Source organism: Lates calcarifer, linkage group LG15 (genome assembly GCF_001640805.2).
Source record: "Lates calcarifer isolate ASB-BC8 linkage group LG15, TLL_Latcal_v3, whole genome shotgun sequence".
NCBI lineage: Eukaryota > Metazoa > Chordata > Actinopteri > Centropomidae > Lates > Lates calcarifer.
Window position 1 is genome coordinate 30,043,231 of NC_066847.1, and position 20,734 is coordinate 30,063,964.

The 20,734-nt window shown below is 40.9% G+C and overlaps 1 protein-coding gene across 2 annotated transcripts in view; it reads right to left on the bottom strand.

Annotated features, from left to right (window-relative positions):
• LOC108887327 (furin-like protease kpc-1) overlaps positions 1–20,734 on the bottom strand; it is a 162,971-nt gene that overhangs the window by 101,042 nt on the left and 41,195 nt on the right. For both annotated transcript variants that reach the window (XM_051076407.1, XM_018682697.2), the window contains one exon: positions 16,991–17,096. In XM_051076407.1, the coding sequence (XP_050932364.1) occupies positions 16,991–17,096 (106 nt within the window). The remainder of the gene's footprint in view (positions 1–16,990; positions 17,097–20,734) is intronic.

The window sequence follows — 20,734 nt, forward strand, 5'->3', positions numbered from 1 at the left end:
TTATGAAGACACAATGGGGAGGCAACCTCACTTCCAGAGCAGGTTTATTTTGCCGAGTGTGTGATCAAAACCTGTGTGTGTGTATAGCTGCGTGTATATGTGCCATGAGAGTTTACACGTGTACTCTCTCTGTGTGTGTGTGTGTGTGTGTGTGTGTGTGTGTGTGTGTGTGTGTGTGTGTGTGACAGAGACAGATATATAGCCAGTAGTCTGGCCAGCAGTGGCTGTTGAGTTTACTGGTTTTAAGTTGATCTATTTGATGTAAATATGATAATTTTAGGCAGAGGGGCGGGCCAGAGTTGAAAATTATTTCATGAGCACAGCAGCTTTTAAAAATATATAAATCAATGCTCAAATTCAACTAAAATATAATCACATATTTAACACAGCAAACTGCCAGTGACTGTGGGTACTTACCAGGAGCCAAAAGCCAAAAAAGAAAAGCAAAAACATTGGTCACACACTCCAATACTCCCTTTTAGTGAAACCTGCTTTATTTATCCAGTGTTTTAAAGGTCTTTGTCAAAGAAAAGTGACTTTACCCTGGCAGCTTATGAACTGTACTCTCAGCTGGTACTGTTACCTGGAGCTATAGCAACTAAGATTGTCAAACTGAGGGGATGGGAGTTTAATTTCCAAGGCACTGTGCTAAATTCAAACTGTAAGCACTGAAACTAATTTTGCTAAAGCTTTCCAAACATTAGAAATGAGGATTTTGTGAACATTGATGAACTAATAAATCATCAAATGTTGGGTAAAGCAATGTACACAATTAGCATGTTGTATATGGCAATTGTAGTAAGAAGTCATTTTTATGGAAGACATTTTGACATGTCACAGGAGGAAGAGCACAGCTGCAAATAATAAAATTACCAATGGCTGCATTCTATTTAGCTGCTTCTGTTTTAGGGTCCTCGTATGGTTTGATTTTGACTTACTGGACAGAACTAAGCCATGTATGCAGTTTTGTAGATAATTGTTTTGTTTTTTTTCACTTTTACAAATCTTAGTGTAAATTTTCAAATGAAGCACTTTGTCATCCATTAAAACATGAAATAAGAAAATGAATAACTGTAACTGGGAGAAAAGGTTTTTCAGTGATTTGCACTTCATACATACATTTAGCATAGAAATACAAGAAATTAGAGCACTGATATTATTGGCCAATTTTAGCTGATCACAGATACTGACAAATACCAGTACTGACTTAAATATCAGGCTATACAACTGGTATGTTTACTATACATTTGATGTTTATGTTCTGTATTGCTCATTCAAAAAGTTTTGACTTTTTAAAAGTTTTAATAGGGTGGATTTAGAAATATGAGTCTTATTTTTCTTATTTTTCTTATCTCAAATTACATGTATTTTTGTTGTATATCTGTTGCTGTTTATAGATGTTACAGATATCAATATAAAGCACTGATTATCATTTTAGATTTACTGTTGCTGTTATGATGTTCTGCTCAATATCTTTGTCTCAACTTCTTAATAACCAAATTTAGCGATTGTTCTAGAAATGTTTATGCTACAGCATGTATACATGTTGAAACAAAAAATCCACTAGTATACTGCTATCAATTACATATTTCAGATTCAAATAATAGAATCAGCTTCAAAACTCCAGTGTTCCAATAAAGGTACCATTTACCATTTATTCAAGCAGTCTCAGCAGTCTCGTGTGTATCAAAGGGACAAAGGAAAACCGGGCAGGAGGTGCAAGTATTGACATATCACACACCCTACATGATGCTACAAAGCTTATCCCTATGATTTCATCCTTCCCTCTATCTCTTTGCTCTCTTTTTGCCTTATCTTTCCTTCCGGTGCTGCTCTCATTCTCTCATACACTCCCTCCCACTATCTGTCCTGCACTTTCTTTCTTCTTATCCACCTCCTTCTCATCTTCTATGTCTCTTTCAGATGTGTAATATCTCTCTGTATCTCTTACTTACTTCCTGTACCTTTCTGTTCCTTCCGCTTTCACAACATCTCCACTCCCTCTTTCCATTTTGATATCCTCCACTCGCTAAATCTCCTCACAGCATCTGTGAACACATCTCTCGTCTCCCCTCCCTATATTTATCTCCTCCTTATCTGGATCTCCCTCCCTCTCTCTCCATGCATGCCTATCTGTCTGTATCTGCTCTCTCCCAGTCTCAGTGGGCTCAGCTCTCATATGAGGAGGGTGCAGAGGGAGGAATGAACCTGAAATGGTAAATTGTTTATTTCTGACAGCTCAGAGGCTGCATTAAGCACCACCGTGTTCCCACTAAAACCAGATGAAGGTAGCGAAGTAAAAGAATAAATAAAAAAAAACAACAACCAAACAACAAAAACAAGTCATATTCATCACGGTAATTGTGTGGGTGCTTTGGGTACGCGGGCGGCTGGGTGCCGATGAGGGATGGCGCTGCTCATGGGCCTCCCTGACGTCCATGAATCACAGCCAGAGTTGCTCGCCGGCCCTCAGCCGCCATAAAACAAAAGATGGAGATGAAAAATGCAGCAATTAAGTGATTTGATTTCTGCTCTACCCTCCTGTCCTCCTTTCTACCAACCCCCTCTCTGGCCCCACACACACACACACACACAAAAATCACATACACAAACAGAATAGGAAACACTGTTTAAGTACTGCTTTGCAAACTGTGTGATACACAAACACCCAACAGAACACATACTAGCATGGTGAGACACTGATGTGCACAGAAACACACAAATGCAAATATATCTACAGAAAACACACACACACACACACACACACACACACACACACCAAGACTTAATTTCAATTACTTACTTACTTACTTACATCTTGTCATTTACTTCATATGCTTTTATTTTATTATGTATCCACCTCCAGGCTTTAAGATGCTGAGACCCCTGCCTCATGCCCACCCTCTAACACTTAAATAATAAAGTGAATCACCTTGAAAAGATTGATGTGACAAATGGGTTGGTATGAGGGATCTTTACTAGTGCAATGCAGATAATATGAGATTATCCCTGACTGATAAACTGCTGCAGTACAGCCATCCAGACTGATTACAATAACTCTGACTTTAGTGGAAAGCAAGTATCTCCAGCGTGATACAGTAAACTCAGTCCTATAGTGGTGTCTACTGCAAAGCACTGTTAACTACTGCTACAGATAACTGATAATTTTACCAAACAAATAGCTTTGGTGTTGTTAGTTTTGTGATAAGCAAGCAGGCTAGTTTAGAATGTGACCAATCTTGTGCAAATAAAGTAATTTAAATAGGGACTTGTGAGAATTTCCAGATAGGGGGGCAACATACACTGGTGGCATATGACATGTATCAAAGCACCCATACCAGTAGCATCTTGACAATGCTTCAACATTTTCAAAAAGCCTAGCTGGAATCAAACTGAGGATATCGAGGATATGTGCCTTAACCATTCAGCTACTGCCCCCCCTGGATTGGTATACATCATCATCTCTACTGGTCATCTGTCTGTGTGACAGCCCCTGATTGAAATGTGTTTCCTCTATTGAGTAAACCTGGGCCAAAGAAAACATTAAACAACTGCTGTCACACGCTTTCCGGTAAATTGACTTTAGCGTGTTGAATCTTTAGATTGCCACTTGTGTGCTACAATTCCAAACAGATCAGTGAATGACATTATTCATTTACGTTATCTGAACAGAATCATTCAAATGTATCATTGTTAAAATGTTTTTTATCAAAACAGCATGTCTTGACTCTTTTGAGACTGTTCTTTTTAAAAACACATCGGCTGTTCCTTACTGTACCGTTGCTTCCCTTAGGACAGACATCTGCAAAGATGGCCACCAAGGGGTTTGTCATAGCACATCACCTGATCAACCAACTCCTCAAATATTTCATAATCCCTCAGTCTATACTACACACCCATGTTATTTGAGCTGAAATCCTGACATGTAAACTATCATGGCAGTAATTAAAACAAGAAAATAATTAATATATTTTTGGCACTGAATTGAAACTTTCTATAAAGCATCACTATCTCTTCCTCTGTTCCTCTGGAGCAAATGTATTAGAACAATTTACCTCCTACACACTGCAGCGTGGAGACTATATTTAAACACTGCACTCTATGAGAAATGTGGATGCTTTAACATTGTTTAGCATGGAGGGGGGGGCTTGCTTAATGGGACTTGGCTAAGCATGTGTAATTAAGAGCAAGGGTAAGTGGTGAGTTGCAGAGTGCATGGTGTGTGTGTGTGTGTGTTTGTGAGGGATATGGTAGCAGCATCAGGCTATGATGGAGTGCTTTGCGGAGCCAAACACCCATTCAGCAAGCTGTGTGCTCATTAATCCTGCCAAACTCCACTTGTTACATGCACGCACAGGAAATCATGAGGCTAGGTAAACAGGGAACTGCTGCGATCCATCACTGCATGCCAGCGGACACAGGAACACACCGATATGTAAGTGCACGCACACATACACACAGGCACACACATAGGAACTGATGCAGTGTACATGCAAAATGATAAGCTTATACCCGTACAAACATATGGTCAAAACACACAGCTCTGCACGTGACAAGTACACAGAGATAAACAGATGCAAATGAAAGCATGCATTCAAACTTTTATCTGTTGTCTTTCAGTAAGTCCTGCACATACAACACTATTTCTCCAATCATAACATTTACTGTGCTTTATGTTGAGATGTGAGGGAGACAATCTCAATATCAATCCAGAAATAGCTCTCTCCTATACATTACAGAGATCCCATCCAGTGCTGGTGAAGGCCTGCACTTGCTATTAGTAGAGAGAAATACTGCCACAAAGCCTGGAAAGAAATCAATAGAGCTTGACCCCAGTTTGACCTCTCGTTGAATGGAGAAGTTATGGGACCAGACTGGCCTTGACATTAGCTTATTTGATGTGTATTTTCCGAACAGCGGCTCTCTCTGCTCTCCATCTTTCCTTCCTCTCTTTCCCTTCTTTTGCTTTTCTCTCTCTACTTGCTCCAATCACTTTGTTTCCATCTCCTAAATGCTTGTGAATACGCGCACATACCTACAACGCATGCACATCCACCCCCACACACGCACACACATCACATGACAAATGCTATATAGGGCCAGTTACACAGCCCAGTGGTTAGATGCAGTGTTGGAGCAGATCTGTTATATCTATACGCCTGCCTGGCTGGAGCATTTACTGAAGCCATCAGCGAAACGACATTCCATATATCTTTGACAGAGAGGGGAACAATACTATTTACACCAATTTAGCCCTGGGAGGGGGGATTTCCAGTTAATGGGCAAGTTTGTTTTTTTTTCTCTTCTTGTTTTAACATCCAGTTTTCAAAATGGCCACCCTTCAGGAGGACAGATGAGGCACGCTCCTAGGCTGCCACTCACATGCTAATAAACTCTATTACAACAAAAACATAAAAAAAAAACAAGGCAGTGCTGTCACAAACAAGTCTAGTCTCTATTTTGCTACACTTCCTCATCACAGACAGTCACTATAAGCTGCTAAATAAGATACTAAATCCACATGTGAAGAGACATGACCACAAAACAAGTGCCATGCAAACGTAAAGAACAGACAGAAAATCATTTCATTTCATTTTTATATTATTACAGATTTCCAGAACTACAGCTTTCTCCCTTGTATCCTCTGCCTCGTTTATGTGCTGAAGTGTTCACAAAGTTGAGTGGGTCATAATATTTACCCAGCATGGTCTCGCTCCACTGAGGCAGCCTGGGAACACAAGCCTGATAAGGTTAAAGGTCACTGGTCACCCAGGGGCCAATCAAGGGTTAGTGGTGGAGCAGGTTCAGGTTTGGGGTGGATGCAAAAGGTCAGCGGGGTCAGGTCAGATCAGAGAAGGGGCTGACTGCTATCCACTGGGGTGAGTAGATGTGACAAGAAAATTAGGGTCTGTTTTTCCAAAATTACTATGGGCAGGTAGTGTAACACTGCAGCTGTCATTAAAAAGGTGGAGATTTTCAAATATAATAATGGGTTAAAATACTTTCAGGGAATATCACCCATTCCACATGACTATTTTATTCACTTTTTTATGTTATTCTTTGGCTTATGTGGTAGAGAACAACAATTACAAAATAAAATTTAAGACTGTTTTTTTCAGAATATCTTCATATCAGTTTTAATATGTCTAAGTATTTACTTGTGACAGTTTAGAGTGCAGACCTGAGGTTATTACTGTGTGGAGCTAACCTGATAATCAGACATTGTGTTTTCACTTTAATTTGTATTATTATAACTATATGAATAACATTTCATTCTGGGGTCAATGGGATTCATTGTCTGAAAAATGTGAATGTGTGTAAAAAATGCTGTGCCGGGCAAATAAATCTTGAGATATGTCACTCTGTGCCTTTTTATATACAGTCTATGGTCCATACTAAAGCGGTTTACTGATGTCACACTGTGTGAGACTAAAGTTTTTATTGTGCCACATAACTGAAGAGTGGATTGCCATTTTAGCATGAAAAATAATTGGAAGAAAATGCTCCTGCTAATTTATTAACACAAGTTACTGGTAAGTTATACTATTGTAATAACATTCCATTACATTATGATAGCATTCCAAATTTGAACCAAACATAGCCATGACTTGTTCATGGTAGAATTGATAAGGTTTGGAGAAGGAATTTATTTGGTGCTTGGTAGTCATTAGAACACAAACACAGAGATGCACACAGACAGACAAGTGAACACAAGATAGAAAGAATTCCCACAGGTATTTTTCTTGGGAAACTCAACTAGATTTTGGCAAGAATTCTTGGGAAATACTGGGATCTCTACTGCTGGTGTTCAACCACGAAGGGAAAGTGTGATGAAGAGCACAATAATGACCAAAAAAGCATGAATTATCAAGACAGTGTGTGAAGATGCTGCTACTGCAGGCTGAAAACAGACACATTTTCTTTTCTTTTTTTTTAGCTGGAACATTTTCCTAAACCTTCATGCCACTTCACAAACACCTGCCTATATTTCAGGGTACAAATAAGTGAAACAAAATGATGGGCAACAGCTCCCTCAAGACCTTTTTCTTCCTCCCATTTTAGCCTCTTATAAAAACAAAAATGACCCACTGAACTCTGCAAACCACAGTATCAATGCCTGACTGACAGAAATGGAACTCAACCTCCCTCCTGCCCAGCCTACACAACATAAACAGACTTACAATGAAGCCTGTATGAATGGAGACCTGTCAATCACAGGAAAGCCATCCATCACCAGGCAATATACAAATGATCATCTCCTAGAATCATATTCACAAAGCGTGAGCAAAGATACAGCCACAAACACACACACACACAAACCTATAGGGTACTATAGATGAATGCACACAGACACAATCAAACAAACAAAAATACACACATTCACATACAAAATGCACATAGACATACACACAGCCCATCCAGAGCGTTAGAGCCCAGACTGTAGAAGTCATCAGGGACCTGTAAAGCATTACCCTCTGCGTGACTCGAGCCACTCCAGAAATAGCCTCTGTAATGTATTCTTACCGCCACCGTCTCTTTTGCACAATAGTGCCCTTAATAACACACTCCATTTCTGTTGGCATAAATAAGGGCTCCATTTCCATCTTATTTCATGCAAATGAGCACGCCGGCGCCCAAACAGGTAGTGGGAGTAGTGTGTGAGTGGAGTGTGGAAGTGTGCAGTTGCTGAGTGTAGTGGCATGATTGGGGACGAGCGAATTCAAATGAGCGTTGGAGAGACCCCACAATGTGCCAACGACTCCCACGCCAGCCTGCCAACAGCGTGACAGACAACGTCACTTATAGGCCCCGCCGCCTGCACAGGGTGCCATTACAGGGGCCAACGCAAAACCAATATTTATCCAGGCAAATGGTTCTCTGGAGAGAGATTACCGATGCAGACACAAGAGTTGCACTCCGGTAGTAGGCGCTGGTGCAGCCCATTACCATGGCATCTCTCTGATTTGCTAATTCCACTGGTTCACTGTGTTTTGGAGAGCTGCGACTGGCTCCCTTATTTTGGAACCATGCCGAGCACAAAAAACCACAGCAGGAAGCAGCTGGATTGACAGCGTTTTTCACTGGGAATCCTGTGACTGACGATGACAGGCTTTCCTGAAAACACGTCTGCACACAGGATCATGCAAAAGTGCCATTTCTATGGAACAGTTTCCCAGCTAATGGAAAACACTTGCTGTGACATCACTAATAAGGGTGTGGCCAGAAGACCAACTAGAACCAAGTGTCCATCCTCAAGGAGATATGGCCACTGTTTGCTCTGTGTCTGTTCGTGACTGCTCTTCTCTTGTATCTGGTCTGCAACTACCTTCTTCATCCTCTCTCCATATCTCTTCTCTCTTTTCTGTGTGATCTTTCCATTTTGTTTTCTATGTGTATATGTAGTCTATCCTCTTTCCTCACTACAGATGACATTTCATATTCAAGGTCAGCACCTGATCTTCTCTTACTTAATAGTGAGATAAGGTGAAATAGAAGTTTTTTTAATGTAACTGTAGACTGTCCGACTGTTGTGAAGACTGTAGCGTCTCAGGATCTTATGCTTGTGTAAACTGTAAACTTTGCTGGAATTTGTTATTAACAGAAGAGACTACAACCTTGTGCTCATTAGTTTGGTACAAGAGACTGGTGGCATAAGGGGTAGTAAAATAGATTCTATGATGTTGCTCATGTAGAGTAAGTTTCCTAGACCCAGAATGAATAAGTTAAGTTTTTAAGTCAGCAAAGACAGTGTTTTTTGTTTTTTTGTTCATCACAGAGATATCCTGTGTGTGATCAAATATATTGCAGGCAAGATAATATTTTTTTCAAGAAAGTATTTATAATGCCAGCAGCAATGCCAGCGGCAACAAGTGATTATTGATAATACTGATTATTTGTGATATTTCACTCAAAGCATATTATGGGTTAGGGTTAGGGTTAGCTCATTTTCACACAAGCTCATTTTCTGGGTCCAAAACAAAATACAGTGTATTTCTACGTGGCACATATGTGGTCTCAATCAAAATCTTTTTTTATTTTTCAAGAAGTACAAAAACAGCCTAAAATGCTGTTGGCAATGCCAGTGGCAACAACTGATTCCTGGGGCAGGTTATGTTGCAGATTGACTGTTTGTTACCTCATACTGAGGTACGGGATGAGTGTGTGAAAAACATACGTGATCTGCTGATGTGAAATTTTGTAATCCTTGAATTTCTCATTTTGTTTTTGAGTTTCTCTCGGTCTTTGGTGCCTTTATTCTGCACTTCCCAGCAATAACTTGTCAGTCACGCAGTGTGGGCGGTTTTCTGACAGCTTTTTCCTTGGGCTTTATTCTGTTGATGAAGTTTGAGTTTCTTCTGAGTTTCTTTTTCTGTGTTAGTCTTCTGCTGCTCTAAACACATGCACAAGAAAAGTGTAGGCAGGCATGTAGGCATCATTTCCTGTGTAAAATACATATGTAGCATCAGGTGTTTAGAGCAACAAGAGAAAATCTTGGTTTCAGTCACTACAGTTTCCTCTCAGTGATACAAGGTAACAGTAAAATCAACGTAAATTTCTTTTCTTACTCTTAACTCAGTGAAATTAGTTGATGATGCATAACAAATTTGAGAAACACAGCCCAAGAGAAGCAGTTGGTAAAGTCTGGGGAGCGGGAAGAAGAGGTGGAGAGGAGAAAAGGTTTACAGGGGTGGATGGTGGTCAGATAAAACAGCTCCACACTCGCTTCAAGGAAAGGTTAATGTCTCTCTCTCGATTTCTCCATCTCTCCCTCCCTCGCTCTCCCAGCTGAGGACTGTGTGACTTACAGCAGGTCCAGACTGCATTAGATTAAATCATAAATTACCCACCCACCCCCATATCTGCCCCCCCCCCTCCCCCCATCTCACTCCTCCCTCTCCCGTTCTCTCCCTATCTCAATCTCACTCTCCCTTTATTCTCCTATATTCCATTCCCCATGTATTTCTCCTGCTCCCCCACTATTATTTCTACCCAGCTCTAATCATTATTCTCTTTTCTTCACCCCCTCGTTGCTCTCTCTCCCTGTACTCTACAATATGAATGTCTTTTCTGTTACAGTGGGGTTGGACAGCAGACCATGTGCTTGCTAGTGTGATGTTTTGTTTGGCCTTATAGTGGGTTTTGAGTAGTGTGTTGCAGTGTGGTGTGGGCCTACATGCTCATACGTGACTGTGTGTGATGTAATGTTTCTCAGTTTGAATATGGCTTAAAGACTCGTCCTGTCACTTCTCTGGGCATATGTGGTGCATTGGAAAAACTTCCATCTTATCAAGTCATTTGCCTTGAATCAGTTTTAGGCTTTTCAAAAACCAAGTACACAAGAGCAAAAGTGCAAGAAATGTAATGAACAGGGTGCTTATATGATCTAATGTAATGTAATAACATTAGCATATCCTGCTAATTAGATTACTACCTACTGTGGAAACCAAGTGTTTCTTCCATGGCCAATGAGCACATCATTATGTAAGTACATTAGCTCCCTGTAAGTATGCGTAGTTGCAGTTTATGTTCACTAGAACAAGTGCTGTATGGTATTTTTGGGTCCTGGATGCTGTTGGAGTTTAACTGCATTGGCGCATCCTGCTCTAAGTTTCCAGCGAAGCAGCTCCTGCCAGCATTGCAAGCTAAGCAGCTAACAGGTTTAAATTAGTTGGAAATAATGATCTCATCTTACTTTTCTTCTCATACATAATGCTAGGACATAGGTCTATACTGCAATACAAGAACAATGCTGTTTCTTCTTCCTGCACTATGTAGCAGTAGCCCATGTCTTTTAGTGTAATTTAATGGATGCAGCTGGAACAGTTGGAAATTCACCCAGAGCTGGAATTATATCAACCATTATCAACTATCAATTAGCGTAATTAGCTAGCTAGCTACCTACAGCTGACAGAATGAGAACTGAGCGAGAAAAGTTTTTTTCTGCCTCTGGCTAAAATCAAGAGTCCACTGAGTGGTAAATAGCCTATATGTTTACCACACCATTGTCAACTGCACAAGTGTCAATATTTCAACCACTTTCTAACAGAACTCCTCTTGTTTCAAGAGCTTTCTTGAAATGACTGCAACTTCAATAAAGAAAGAATAAGAGGTGTTGCTATGATGAATTTAAAAAAAAGAAAAAAATGAAACAGGTTAAAATATTGAAATATTGCTCTGGCATTTTTCAGAAACAAACAAAATGAAAATATCTGTGGAGGAGGTGTGTGTGTAAACACTCCAGCGAAGATACTTGTAAACACAGAAGGGGTATCTGGGTAATTGTAACTTGCAGATGTTCTGGAGTGCACACCCTTGTGCACACTTCCAAACTCTACACATTGTGTATGTTTGTTGTCCTGTGTATCCATCCTGTGTATTTTTTTTTTTTGTTTGTTTTTTTAAATCTCAGATTTATTTTCTTTCCAGGTTTCTTCCTTATCTCCTGTGTATTGGGGTGTGATCTGGTTCTGGTAAATGCGGCCCTGCCCCCTAGTGCACACGTTAACGTTACATCTAAGTAAGATGACAGGCACCTATGTGAACGTCTGCACACGTCATCTGTTATTGTTTATAGACTTACAGTCACAGAGACATGTTCCTGGCTTAACAGAGCGTTGGCGGGATAAGTGAGAGGCCAGGCAAAAAAAAAAAGGGAAAAAAGCAACAATCCCTCCATTCAACCCCCACACACCTTGCTCCACTGCTCTGCTGGAGAAAAAAGGGGAATAAAATAGAGTGACCCTGCCACTAGCAGCTCTCTTTTTCCCCCACTGCTCTCTTCTTCCTCCCCCTTGCCGTGTGAAATCAAATTTCCATGTGGCTCCCGTATCTGTTGCACAGCGAGGTGATTTATCAGGGATGCAAAGAGCATGCAGAAACAATCTTTATTACATCCATTTCCTGCTTGTCAGCCGGGATCATGTTGGCTGTTCATTAAAGGCGCGGCGCAGGTGAGGAGAATGCATCCCGATGCCTTGATAGATTGTCTGCTCCCCTGTGGTGACAGCAGCTGGATGGATTGAACAGCGGGGGGTGAGGAGGGAGGAAAAAAAGCGCTGACTCCGTCGCTCCCCCTGTCAGACACACTTTTACATAGCCGGCCAGTGTCATTTCTACCAGCCCCACACACACATGCACACACAGACTTCTGACACTCTCTGGACTTAAGCCAGAAGATTGCCTTAATGCATGGATGCATACACACCGTGAGCATACAAACCCAAGTATTTATGAACATTGATGTAAAGATACTGAGACACACATTGTAAAGATGAGATTTATCTTATTACGCCATTGCCAACCTTGGCTCTCTCTCTGTTGAAATCACTAGGATGAAAACAGCCTATGAGGATAAAACGCACAAAATGAACTGAAACGGACTTTTGTCGAATTAAAAAAAGACAACTCCCAAAAAAGGCAGTTAATTACACCATTCACAAATATAAAGAGGACAGTTACAGCCGAGTCCTGTTCAAAGCCATTCTAAAATAAATAAAAATTTCAGTAACCAAAATACAGGTATTTCTGTGTTGCTCAGCAACCACTTTGTTTAGATACTTTTTAAGAACTTCATTGCTTGGTGAAAACTAATAATGTAGTTGCTCTTATGTTGTGCTGAAGAGAGCCTCAAACAGCAACCAGTAGTGTGTTCAGTGGCTTGTGTGTTTTTCAAATGCATAGTGGTTAGGGAAATTATGGCCTGTTCTGTTTACACTAAATAGTGAAAATACAGTGTGTGCTCAGATGCTAAGTTACATGATACATATATAGTATCATGTACAAGGTAAAGTATAAGGTAACTTTGCATTACTTAGCACTATATTGCAAAACATATGGACCTATACTGTACTGTGGTGTATAACAATTTTAAGCAAAATGTGTTTTTTCATGTAATATTATGATTTTTTTTGTTTAGATGTAATGGTAATTTATTGCTGTTGTATAAGGTCAGTAAGCGACACAACAGTAGCTCTTGTGAAATGACTGTAAGATATGGTGAGGAAGTATTTTGGATGACTAATATTTTTGTTATTTTAATAATAGTGGTGCTCTGCAAAACCTCTACCTCTCAGGTACAGACAATGTATGATGACACCCAGTAACCTGAGAAAACAAGCTAAATTGCACAGTAAAGTGTTAAAAATACTTAAGTTCACTATAATTGAATTGTTAGAGATGCTGTTTTTCTGCAGGACTCTGACCCACTCAGTACAACTCTGATGCACAACAAGAGCAGAGTGTAGAGTAAAAGCTTTTCATACTGTATGGATACACCTCATTAAGTCAATCAACTGGGGTTGTAAAACATCAAAAATACAGCTCTACCTCTTACAACAGATACGTAAGCCTTCTTAATCAGCCATAAAATCTTTTATCGCACCTCCTACATCAACAGATAAATACATACAGTGTGACAACATAAATACAGCTCTGCATCTGCATTAGGCTTCCATTATTCTGTCAGTGGACTGCTATTCAAAATGCAACTATAAGCTCCTACCATCTTCAACTTATAGTGGTCTTTAATTCCTATAAAAAGAGGAAATGGTACAGTGTCTACATCTGCTACAGAGTGCAACAGAGAGAGAAAACAGGATTGGCTCAAATTGATGTTTACCTGCATATATTTTACACACTATCCTGACATCCAGCATAGAGCACAGTGAGATAGCTTATTTAAAAAGACCATTTCAATGCTCTTTGCAAATCAGGTTGACATAAATGGCCCTGCATTATAGGACAGTGAGCTCACTGAATTATCTTTGAGTCTGCTCAGTCTTCTTTGTGTAAATCCTGTCTCCCTCCTTTCTCTCTCTCCACCCATCCATCCATTCATCCATCCATCCCTGTACCTCCCTCCTCTAGTCTAATTTGTGTCCTGTGTCTCTCTGAGTCCAAGTGACATGTAATGACAATGGCGTAAACACCAATCGATAGCCGAGTGTTTTTGGGCCATGTGGTCATGAGGGACAGAGGCTGGTGTTGATAGCAGGGTGACAGGGACACTGCGGGGCTGTGGTGGGACAAGGTGGGTGGGGGTGGATGCAATTTCACTGATGAATCTATGTGCTTAACCCACTCACCGGTCATAATCAGTGGACGACAGTCGAATGACAACTGTTTATGTTGATTTGCACAGCATTTGACGTGTCTTTTATTCCTGCTATAGGATACACACTCAAAATGTGTGTGTAGAAACCGCCCATAGGAACAAGAAAGATGGACTTTATCAAACATGGTACTGTGCTCACACCTTCATGCAATGAACTATGATAAATCTCCACCAGACTACCAAATATGGTCAATCACATCTATCTAAAAGTCCTAGTAGCTGTAGTGTAGAGTTACTGATTGTGAACAAAAGATAAAGACAAAAAACAGCGCAGACAGTAAGGTTAAGAAACTGTAGCATCCCAGGTATAGGCATGCAGGAAAGCTTCCCAGCATGTGTTTCTGCATTGCCACTGGTGGTATTGTATTTAAACCTTTCCACTGTTTCCACACTTTATTTGTGAATGTGGTTAAACTGTGAGTGATGTCGTATGCACAATTAATCAGGTGCCATGTCACAAAGAATGAAATCTACTCCAAGCAGACTGCATGCATACTACTTTTTGAGTGTGCTGTTGATTCTCCCACTAGATACTAGTATATAATTAGTATGTAGTATTGATTTGGTACACAGCTAATGTCTGTGTAATGTCCTGTGTACAAAGAAAGAGGATTAGTTGAAATGATCCTAACCCTGTTGCCACCTTACATTTATTTAGTTTTTTGATTGTTGCACTTTTTAACTGTTTATCATTACAGAAAATATACCTGGCTTTGTTTAATCAAAATGAATTGAAATGGGACTGAGTTCTTTATCAATGAAGACTGATCACAATTGAATGTTATTAACAGATCCTCTGGAGGCATTGATTTTACTCTGGATGAAATGACTATTTTCTGATCAAAAACAGTTGTCAGGAAAGATGGTGACAAAGGATGCTGATCTACTAATTATGCTTACATGGTTGACAGTAGAGTTGTAGAGTTGTTGTAGGCAATTCAGCAAATACACTTGGGTATCACGGGGCGTTTATCGGTACACATGGGCTGGGGTGGCTTAAAATGTATGCATCTTCTCAAGAACAAGAAGAAATTGACAAACAAGGATTTTATGTGTAGAAAAGAGCACAAAACTGTGTGTATGCACTGTTGATAAATGACATCACTGGTTTTATTGAGCTGTGTTTTTTACGGGTCATGCTAGAGTCCAGGAAGTACAGCAATAAAATAAAGATAAAGCAAATATACTATATCTAATGGTGCAACAATGAGAGAGTAGTCTGGAGGAGTAGAGTCAGAAGCAAAGCCGCAGACGCAGGCATACAAATTGAAGATGGCACGGTGAATGTGATTCAATGCTTGTAGAGGACCGGCCTCAGATGCCAATTACATTACCTCTAAAACAGAGGGATTGAATTGAAGGATGGAGACAGAGAGGGAGGGGGAGGAGGTAGAGGAGGAGGAGGAGGAGGAGGGGTAAGGGCGCTTTCATTCAAAGAAAAATAATTCATTTCATTGTGATATTAAAATCAATAGGCATCGATTGAAAGGTGACTAAAGGTGAACGTGTACATGATCCTTCAGCTGCGAGAGGCAGACTGTCCGAGAGGGAGGGAGAGATGGAGAAAAAGAAGAGGTGGGGAGGAAGGGAAAAAAGAAGGGTGGCCAGAGGAAGAAGTCACCTCCTAGTTAACAAAGAAGGACCAGAAAAAAAGAAGAGGAAAAGACCAAGAAAATGAGAGACGGAGAAAGAAAGAGACAGAGAGAAAGAGTGAGGGAGCTCTTGCCCAGTGGAATCAATACAGAGAGGTGGAGCAGAGTACAATAGCCTCAGAGGAGAGGAGATTCAGTGGTGCAAGTCTAATACTCTGTCTCACACACATACACACACACACATATACATTAACACACATGCAATCACACATATTCGCCCCCTCTCCGAATCCCTTTTGCTCTTGCTTTCTCCTGACATTTCCCTCTGTATCCTTCCTCTATTTAATTTCTCTTTCTCTCGCTTCCTTGCTCATTCTGTATCCACCCTCCACCCCTCGCCACCCACACACACACACACACACACACACACACACACACACACACACACACACACACACACACACACACAAGCTCTGTCTGTATGCACAGGGATGCAGAACAGAGAGAGGGCCTTCTGTCTACAGCAGCTCACCACAACAGCAGCATCTTTCATCGAAAACAGACGCTGAAGTAATAAGTGACACACTATAAGTAGATTCACAAACATGATTCAAGCAGAAAAAATAAACACACACACACACAGACTATTTCTTTGATTATTTGACACCTGTATAAGATATTTTCTCTGAGTCCACTTTCACACACATTCTGCAGAGTCAGAGGCACTTGGATGTTAAAAAAAACGTGTCACATGAACACTTTAATACACACATACAAACAACACACTCCAGCACTACTCCAGCTCTATCAGCACTTGAGACTAGTGAGGCTTCAATTAGTTCTTGATGAATGAGCCCATAAGATGCCGCTCTCTCATTTCCCTTGTTGCCAGATATCCCAGCAATCAGAGAGAAATGAATTCTCATTGTGGCGTGACTGAGACGAAGATGACAGTGGTGGTGGTGGTTAGAGGGGGGTGGGGGACTAACATAAATCATTCACCCTCTCCAGTGAGGGCCAGAGTTCAGCTTGATCACACCAAACCTGACAAGTCTTCTCCAACGTAAAAACACACACTGCTGCCTTTCACAAAATACTGCACAAAAGCAAACTGTATTTAAAAAAAAATCCATAATATGAGGCAAGAATGGCCTTATTTTGGCTGCTAGAAAATCCACACTTCTCTTAAGTATGCTCTGTGTTCCTGTGTACCTATTTAAAAGATCCAATCAGTCCAAAAACACCTGTGTGTGAGCATGTTTACTGTAGTGAAGGTTAAACTCACCATCATCAATGATGCTGACCACTACTCCATTACCCGTGATGTTTTTGCTCCAAACTGGCATCACATTCTGGTCAAACCCATTGGAACTGTACTCGCCCTGTGCAAACTGAACACACACACAAACACATATATAGCATTATTATCACAACTTGAAAAGGACTGCCAAACCATTCTTACTGGACAGTGTTGAGTTATTTTGAACCTACTCCAGTTTGTACATTCTTTGATTTGGTAAAACAGAGGTTGTATTTATGCAGATCAGGTGGCGCAGTATAATTCTGGTTCTCCTTTTGGCATGAAATTCCACTTGTGTTTCCGCCTGCTCGTCCCTGTCGTGCAGTCATCTGCATCATCCTCCTCATCTTACTCATCCCTCTCCACTTTCTCTCTTCAGCATGTGTGCCATGCATTTCTAACATCTCCTTTGTTCCATATCTACAAGTCCTCACCTGCCCTCAAGAAGCTACTGCTGCTTTCCTGCTCCTGCCTACCACCTGACTCAGTCACCTGCCTGCCTGGCTGCTCAGGTAGACATGTGACTCCACCTGCTGACACGGTTTTCTTCCTACTCATGATATATTCATCCTGCTGTAGCCTCTTCTCCATATTACATTATGTTGCGTTATCACCCCAAATAACTTGAATCAGAAAAAACATACACATTTTTAAATGGCAGTGGCAATCATGTGCTTGAATACTGAGTTTTAAAATGGCCATTACATTACATTATGTTACATTACACTGTGTTGCACTCTCTTACGCTGCATTGCATTATTGCACTGTGCCACTTCTGCAGAAATACAACCCTTAGTTAGTAAAAGAGAATATTTATAGTATCTATTCTAAATGATTCTGCATTCTGCACTTGTAAATTTCTCTCTCTCTCTTTTCAAAATGAATGGGTTTATACTCTAATCATGTTAATGATGACACAAATTTACAGATTACCCACAGTCTTAGACTGCTGTGTCTACTGTATCAACTCCAGTTGTCCTGTCTTGCATGTTCACTGCAAGGTACTTTACACTGTGACATAACAATAGACACAGTGATCAGTAGGCTATTTAATCTTTTATCTTAGTTTTTAGTCTATCAAACACAATCCACTGGAGCATTTTTTGTGTATCAGAAAGTACAGTAAGCAGTGTTAATATCCATTGCTAGTGCTAGTGTCAATAAAGCCCAGCTGATAGTTCCAGTAACTCACTGTGCTGTGCGTTATTGTCTGCTCATGTTTTGCTTGTCTTGTGGTCTACATCCTGTATATGAATCTGCTGAATCTGTGCTGTGTGTGCATGGATGGACATATATGTATTAAATATAAGCTGTTAAGTTCTGTGTCCACGTGAGTGCACATGCCTGTGGCTGAGCACACTCAGACCATAAGAAGCCCAGGGAGTCCATGTATCAGTCAGAGATAGATCTTTCATCCTTGTACCTCAAACCACAAATCCACCACACACACACACACACACACACACACACACACACAAAACCAATTTGATATTCAAAGTGAGTGTTTCAAGAGGTTTCAACTCTGTTGTTGTTATCATGATGGAGAGAGAGAGAGAGAGAGAGAGAAAGAGAGGAAGAGAGAGCACAATGGGGGAAAAACAGCTCAGTAGGAGGGTAGTGTGTCTGTGCTTGTGTGTGTTTGCACGTGCATGCGTTTGTTGTGTGTTTGGGGGGGTTGCATCTGGGGAGCAGTGCTGCTTTGTAGTGTGTGAGAATAAAGCAGATGAATGGAGGCAGCTAGCAAGCTAACGTCCACCAGAGCACGAGGACTGGCCCTGGGGAGTGCACACACACACTGAGGGTACACACAGACACACGTGTGCAAAAATATAGACGCACACCTTTGTGAACCTGGATACAAGCCCACAGAGAGGCATCTTGAACACCATCTCACTTCACACACACACATATACACACACACACACACAGTCATGAAGTGAAAACCAACAACACAAGCATCTCACTCTCTCTCACTCACACACACACAATTGTGCACAGAATCACTATCATTCTCACAACACAACTTCTCCTCTCACATACACACAAACACACGTGCGCACAGACACATGCACACACACACATAAATACATGTATATAGAGTTGTGAAAAAGCTCACGGAACTCTAGAGCAGAAAACAAACACTCATACTTTCTCTATGCAGAAGACACACATGCAAACAGAACAACAACAAAACAATCTCTCTAGCTTCTCTGCCTTTATCTCAGCTGCCCCTCAGCTAGAGTGTACAAACGCACACTCTCTCTCGCTCTCTTGTGCACTCACACACATACATGCACCATCCACAGCAAGCACGTCCAGAATGCTGTATGGATTTTAGCAGCTTTGAACAAGCTTCTCTGGAGGAGCTGGACTCAGCCTAAGCAAGAATGCAATGGAGTACACTTGCCATCTGTGTGTGCGTGTGTGTGTGTGTGTGAGAGAGAGTGATGTACCCACAATATACATATACAAAAAATATACATACACAAATGCATACATACACACACACACACATCAGGTCCCTGGCAGGCTACCAACCCTGAGCAGATTACTGACCCTCAATCAATATCCACGCCCACCAGAGGCTGATTAAACACAACAGAACAAGAGCAGAGGAGGAGGGCGAATGTGTGTGTGTGAAAGAGAGAGAGAGAGAGAGAGAGAGAGAGAGATGTCTTCATCTTTAAAACTGCTTTACATTTACACTAACACTCATATAGAGAAGCTGTGATTTTTCTTTCACTTTTGCCTTATATTCCCCCCCATCTTCCACCCTCCACGCCTGTCCTGCCTTTCACCCCTCCATCTTGCCCCAAGAGCTGAGGCGTCAATCAATCTGTTGCTAGCTGCTGTGGTGATTCTCTGACCCCGCCTCCCATTCCCCCGACTCTGTCAGATTACACCCTCACATGTCAGTCAAGAACATCTGCAGCGTCGATTGGCCAAGCCCTGCTGCCCTGCTATATGAGTGTGTGTAAGTCAAGATCACTGACAATACCACACCAGTGATATAAAATACTAAAATTTTAAAAAGCCAACAGGTATGACTCATCCCTGCTCCGTGCTCTGAACACCTTCTCTTGCACTACGTGACTTAAGTTGGTCAGGTAGAATATCCCACAAGAAATGTATAATGCCTGTTTAAAGTGCTTAACACTTTAGGGAACTGTGTCACAAACAGAAGAAGCTAGCTCAGTAATTCTTTCTGTCATTTATCAACCCTTTCTGAATGAATTCTGCGTTTGCTGCCTGAGCTGTTAGCTTCTAGAGGTATGCAGTGCCCATAACCAGTCAGACTCAGAGCCCAACAGAATCCAATGTACCCGTGTCCTGTAATTACCATTTGTGGTTACAGAAGCCACTGTTGCTGCTGCTTAGCAAAAGTTACACAGTGTTGCGTTAAGTACCAAACGCTGGAATAGAATGCTTGCTAAACTACATACTCTTCTTTACTCATTCTCTAATCAGATGGTCAATTTTTTCCCAATTTCACAATGCTTTTTAGTTTGGCAAATGTCTTGTAGTGCTGCTTGTGTTGAATAAAACATTTGAAAAGTTTGCCTTTTTGATAGTGCCCAACAAATACTAAATTTTTGAGCCAAATAAGATATATAGATAAAACTATATCACAATATATGGCTGATATTTTTTAATTTTTCTATGAATGCGTATCTTAAAGAAACATTTTTGATAAGGTGCCCAGTTCTGCTCATTAGCTCAATGCTGTGC